The following is a 6,203-nucleotide window of genomic DNA, read 5'->3' as shown; positions in this document are numbered from 1 at the left end:
AGACTTCACCACAGCCCCGGTCTGTACTTGTTCTGACCTCTCTCCACCTCCTCATTCCACCTTACATTAATGAATATACAGTTTCAAGTATCAGCGTCTAGAGGTCAGGACCAAGTCGCCTTGAGCACTCTGGAAGGGCATACTGCGGATCATCTGATATGCAGCCTCCATTTCTGGGGGCAGGCTAGCAAACAGTCACTCCTGCCTTGACAGCAGATGACAGAGACTTGAGACTTACTGGCATCCCCATGTTCACAGCCTCCTTACCTTACCCAAGCTGAGACTTGGGACCTGGCTCTCAGCCTACTGCTCTGAGGTAGGAAGTGGCCTTGCCCCCACTGCTTTACTTCCTGTTGCCTTTGGGAGGGAGGTACTGTAAGGCATAATGTTCTGCTACTTGGACACTTTTCTTAGTCTTTCTTTGCTCTTCTCCCAGGTAATTAGTTAATGCTTTTCCTCTTGGGCTCTACTCCCCCACTATTTCCTAAACAGCTGCCCCTCCCCCTTGACAGTCTGATTATTGGAGCAGCTTCCAAGACTCTGGGGTAAGGAGAGGAGAGGACCCCCTTCTCCCAGGGAGCTTCGCTCTTCCCATCCCTCCAGGAATTGGCTTGAGAGCCTGGGATGCTACTCAGACTCTCAGCTGCCTCCCCTGGCAGCCGGAGCTGCTGACGGAGAAGACCTGATTCCCAGTGGGCTCCTGCTGTAATCACATCTGAGCAGCAGTTGGCTGAGCTGCACCCTGCCCAGTTGGGGTTGGCCCTTGACTTGGGGTTCAGCTGTCTGGACAGGTTGGGAACTTGCCCAGCCTGTTTCTCCTCCATAGAGACAGTTATGTGGCTTTGCCTCACCAACCTGTGATGTCAGGGTGAGACATTCAGCCTCTCTCATTCAGCTAATAGTGAGGGTCTGAGGATTCAATGGCAAGTGGAGGAGGAGGCCCTACCCTTCCCAAGTCCTTCCGGAGCGCACAATTTTATGGGAAGACAAATATCAGACAAATAATATTCGCAAATAGTTTTAATTAGGTACTCAGCACTATTCTGAATACTATATGTGATTTTATCTAGTAAGTGTTCACAATCCTACGAGGTAGATAGTATTATTATTCCTAATACTAAGATAAGGTAGAACTGAGGCGCAGATAGATTACATGAATTGCCCAAGGTCATACTGGTAGTCAGTGAGTTGTCCAGAAATCAAGCAGGGTAGTCTGCTCCACTATTGTGCTCATACCAGAAAAATACATCATTACAAAATGTGAAGTGTCATAAAGTAAAAGTGCAGGATGCCCTGAAAGAAAACGGGCATGTTTTCATTTTATTTTCTTTTGCTCTTTTTGTCACCAATGCAGTCCTTTGAGTCATTCTCCACCCCTCCCATCTCTTCCCTTTCATTACTAACCTATGAGAGAACGTTAATTATTTTTTCCCCCTTCTAAGATTGGAGTATAGGAAAGTCAAGTTCCACCTGCATCCTTGCCCCGGGTCTGGTCTCCCTGATCAAACCGCGCCCCGAAGGTTTCTGATTCCTTGTTTTTATTTGCTATTCCTAAATCAAACCCCTGCTGTTTGCACAAGTCCAAACCGTTGGCACCCTTAGGGAAGGGCTTGATGGGTGGCCGTCTCTGCACAGCCTGGGTGGTGGTGGGGGGAACGGAAGAGAGAGACCCAAGTGTACAGCTTTTCTTTGACCTTGGCATTCTCTCCTCCTGTAAAACAAGCTGCTCTGCGGGTTCGAAACCCACGTGGTTGGTTTCTTCCCAAAGCTCCGTGCTTCAGACCCCCCCCAACACACCACTCCAATACATACTTTCGCACACACACGTCCCTGAGCGCTTACAAGGGCCGGCCCCGGGACAAGCCCACAGGTCGCAAACCTCCCTGCTCGCTCCTCTCAAGTGGGGTGGTCGTGAGTGGGGTGGACACCACTCCCTCCACCAGCTTCCTCCGCTCTGAGGTTGGTGTTGGGGGGGGTTGGACCCAGCTCGGGCGGCTCCCGGGGCCCAGGGCGTGGCCGGTGCCTGGAGCCCCTCCCCCGGGGGGCGTGCCGGGGGGGGCCGGCGGGGCTGGGGGCGGGGCCGGCGGGCGGGCGCGGGGGTGTCCCTCCCTCCTCCCTCCTTCCCTCCCTCCCTCCCGCGCCCGCTCGCTTGCTCGCTCGCTCTCCCCGGTAAAGTCTCGCGGTGCTGCCGGGCTCAGCCCCGTCTCCTCCTCTTGCTCCCTCGGCCGGGGCGGCGGTGACTGTGCACCGACGTCGGCGCGGGCTGCACCGCCGCGTCCGTCCGTCCGCCCGTCCGCCCGCCCGCCACTATGGCCACCACCGCCACCTGCACCCGCTTCACCGACGACTACCAGCTTTTCGAGGAGCTTGGCAAGTACGGCCTTCCAGCCGCGGGCCCTCCTCCTCCCCGACCCCTGCCCCAGCTGCCCGGGCTCGCTGCGGTTCCTCGCCCCGCCTCCCCCCCCCACCGGCCCTGCACCGGCCGCTGCAGCGCCCCCCTCGATCCGCCCCACCCCACCCCACACTCCCCCCAACCCGGCCAGCCTTTTCCCGCGTGTCGTCCCGGTGTGTGGGGGAGGTAGGTGGGTGGTCCTCTGGCCTCCCCATCTTCCTCCTCCGCTTCCCGGTCCCGCAGCCCCCTCCGCGCCCTTGCAGCAGCTCTTGCCCCGGGGTTGCTGCACGCCGCGCTCTGCCGCGGAAACTGCAGCCCCGGGGACCTGCTCCTGGGCGCCCTCCAGCCCCGCCCCTCCCGCCCCCTTTTCAGGTGTCCCCCTCTGGACCCCATCCGCTTACAGACCCTTCCCCACCCTGCTCCATCTCATTCTCTCTCTCTCTCTCTGTCTGTCTGTCTGCACCCAGTCCCCAGCTCCCATGCGCTTGGCATTCAGGACCCTCCTCAGCTCTGCAGCTCGCAGCCCGCTGCGGTTTGCCCGGGTGTGGGGAAGATGTTTGGTGCCCGGCCCCGCCCCTCCACTCCCCCCCTCCCAACCCCCTCCCGCCCAAGCTAGTGACCGCGTCCAGGATCCCAGCCTCGCTGCTGGGCAGTGCTGCGGCACCCCCGGCCCCTCCCCCCACCCCTGCAGTGGTCCCGGGAGCCGAGCCGCGCGCCGCAGCCGCAGCATCCCCCTCCTCTCCGCACCGAGCTGGCCGCCGCCGCCGCAGCCCCGGCCCCGCCACCCCCACCCCCGCCCGTGGCGCACAGCCTGCCCACTGCAGCCCCTGCCCTGCCAGACCCCCCGCCCTCCACCCCGTGAGATTATTTCCAGAGCCCAGAAGTGCGAGCTCCTATTTGGCGGGTCACGTAGAGGGGAAAATGTCCATGGGGAAGGGGAGCGATGGATGCTAGACTTGCAGCTGTGCCCCCCCCCCCCCCGCCTTGCTGTCAGCGGAACTGGGATGCAGTAGGGTTGGAAGGGGTCTCTGGGGTGGGGCGGGGGAGTGAGGATGTTGAGCCTCACTTTTCCTCTACGCTTGAGGAAAATTTCTCCCAGGCAGTCTATACCTTCGCCTGCCCTCAACTATGTCTGCTGAGGAGGGCAGGGTGGCCCTTCTCTCTCCTGGTTGTCTGTGTGTGGGACCACGAGGCTGTCAGTGAGATGCAGCAGGTGTGTGTAGCATCTGCCCACCAGCTCCCGGCCCGAGGTCGAGGCTGTTGCTTTGCCCAGGGACCTGATGAGGGGGTGGGAGCCGGGTGGTACTCCACCCACATCTGTTCAGTATCATAGAGTGGCCTCATCCTACCTTATGTTGGGTCTTGGTTGTCACAGTGTACTGGTGTGTGTGTGTGTGTGTGTGTGTGTGTGTGTGTGTGACCAAAAGTCTGGTGGTGGGAACATCATTATTGTCCTCAAACCTTAAATGTGTCTGTGTCACTTTGCCCTGCTCCGTGTCCCAGTTCTTTCCCCCTTCTCCCTCCAGGGGTGCTTTCTCTGTGGTCCGCAGGTGTGTGAAGAAAACGTCTACGCAGGAATATGCAGCAAAAATCATCAATACCAAGAAGTTATCAGCCCGAGGTGAGTGGACCCCAGACTGACCTTTCTCCTGCAGTTAGGACTCTTCTACAGATGCCTTAGGGGTTGGGGACAAAGTGGTAATGTGTTTCAGCATGTACAGATAAGTTAGAACTTTAGGGTGGGTGGACTTTGACCATAAAGGAGTGCTGTGGAGAACTGGAAGTGTTCAGGGAGAAAAGAATGGCGATGTAAGAGATGTGTGCAGCTGGAGTGATCCTCAAAACCTTGAGGGAGTTTGGCCTTTGGTGGGAGATCTAGGCCTGGTGGGTGGTGTGGAAGAGAAAACTCTATCTAAAATTTGGGGCACTTGGAGCCCCTTCTCTGGAGGGCAGTGGTGGCCTCTGCAGGCCCAAACTAATCCTTGTGCCCCAGTAGTGACTTAGGATGGAAATGCAGTCATTGAACAGTTCTGATGAATCCAGGCCCCCCCTGCCCACCAGGCAGCAGAACAGACTCCCAAGGGAAAGAAATCTGTAAACATCAGGGGAGGCTGCTACTGGCGAGGGCTTCTCGGGAACAGATCCTGCCAGATGAACTTGATTGCTGTTTTTTTGTTTTTTTTTTTTTTTTTGATCAAATTACAAAGTTATTGGTGCAGCAGCAGATGTAGTCTGTCCTGGGTGGAGGGTGATGATGTCTCGTGGTCTGGAAATCCCAGTGGCCTGGTCTGGGCTGGAGCTGCATTCATTGCCTTGGGGTGTGAAGAGCTTTAAGGCTCAGGTCCTAGAGCCTCGCTGTCAGATCCTCACCAAGTACCCGAGAGTACCTGAGACTTGGAAGGCCAAGGACTGTCTTTAACACCTTGAACCATATACACTCTGAACCTCGTGTTGGGTGCTTGCCAAGCTCTCCTCATTTGATATGTGTAGACCCAGCAGTGTGTGAAGTGCTCAGCGACTGGGTCTCATTGGTACAGAGGTCAGGTCCTGGAGAACTGCAGGGTGCAGACCAGGGACAAAGGTAAAAAGATGCAGAGGAGTCAGGGCTGGGGAATGGGACACCCATAAACATATTAGGAGACAGGACAGATGCCCTGGGGAAGATGTGGTCTCCAGCCAATAATGACGTAGGCAATCTCTAGAGCAAGAGATGTCATAGTCCCCAGTATTTAGAAGCTATAAAATTCCACAGAGATGACAGTGGGCTTTTGTCATGTTGGCAGTTGTTCCAGTTGTCCTGGGACCTGTTTCTCAGGGCTGTATCTGCCTTCTGGCCTGGGAGTCTTTCTCTGTTCCCACTACCAGGCCTTGTTTTGCTTTCTTCTACCCAGCTCCCTGTCTCTCACTGTTCATGTACGCTGGCTATAAAGTTGACTTTTTTTTTTTTTTTTTTCCTCTTGGGCACCTCTAGTCCAAGGCAGTGGTTGCCATAGAGATATGTGGGTGGTCAGGTGCCCTCCTCCCCTGGGATGGGGGAACAGCAGTGGTTGGGCTCCGTGACAGACATCTTCTGGTAAAGAATGGAAGATGCAGGCAGGAATAGCCAGTTGATGGATACCTCCCCAGGCCCACATAGCATAGCCGATGTCTGCTGTCCCCTACTGATGGTGCATGGCTTTTCATTTCTTGTATCACCAGTGTCCTGACCCAGGGTTCTGAAGGTAGCTGGTGTGGTGACTGTGGAACTACCTGCTTTGGACTTTGATTTTTCTACTCTTTACCTACCCTCCTGAACTTCCTGATCTTGTGATAGCATCTCTTTTCTTCCTCATCCTCTCCACCTTATCCTGTCTTTCCCAACTGGTATCTTTTTTTTTTTCCACTGCCCAAATTGGGTGAGATTTAATTTTTCTGCTTTTCTTTTCCACTTGAGAAATCTTGTATAAGATCATATGCACCAGGCAGCAACTCCCCCACTTGAGAGATGGTTATGCCAAGACTGAGGCTCTGTTGCATGGCTTATGTACCAGGTTAACTTTAGGACAGAGGCTTGTTCCTGGTGGATGGGCTCAGATGCCAACAAGAGGGGTCAGGAATGTTAAGTGCCAGTACTGTTCAGAGATGGGCGAGTGGGAGGGTGTTGTCTTGGAGATAGTGGGAGCAAGGAGTGGGCTGGGTCATAGGCACTAGCTTATGGGATTTGAGCTTCTGGAGAGAGTTGGGTCAAGATCCCCACTAAGCTAGTGCCCGTGGGGTTTGGGAGCGAAGGCTGCGGCTTCCCTGCAGCCTCTCAGTTTACGCTGTATATTTT

The 6,203-nt window shown here is 55.7% G+C and overlaps 1 protein-coding gene across 19 annotated transcripts in view; it reads left to right on the top strand.

Annotated features, from left to right (window-relative positions):
* Positions 1-2,232: 2,232 nt before the first annotated feature.
* The window catches only part of Camk2g (calcium/calmodulin dependent protein kinase II gamma), a 76,100-nt gene continuing 72,129 nt past the window's right edge, over positions 2,233-6,203 (top strand). For 15 of the 19 annotated variants that reach the window (XM_045137359.1, XM_045137367.1, XM_004657938.3 and 12 more), the window contains exons 1-2: positions 2,233-2,374; positions 3,919-4,013. In XM_045137359.1, the coding sequence (XP_044993294.1) occupies positions 2,310-2,374; positions 3,919-4,013 (160 nt within the window). In that variant the 5' untranslated portion in view covers positions 2,233-2,309. The remainder of the gene's footprint in view (positions 2,375-3,918; positions 4,014-6,203) is intronic. The other 4 variants (XM_045137355.1, XM_045137360.1, XM_045137363.1 and 1 more) reach the window with 4 other exon arrangements.

Source organism: Jaculus jaculus, chromosome 18 (assembly GCF_020740685.1).
Source record: "Jaculus jaculus isolate mJacJac1 chromosome 18, mJacJac1.mat.Y.cur, whole genome shotgun sequence".
Lineage (NCBI taxonomy): Eukaryota > Metazoa > Chordata > Mammalia > Rodentia > Dipodidae > Jaculus > Jaculus jaculus.
The sequence above is the reverse complement of the archived record's forward strand: the minus strand, read 5'-3'. Positions and strand labels throughout refer to the sequence as shown.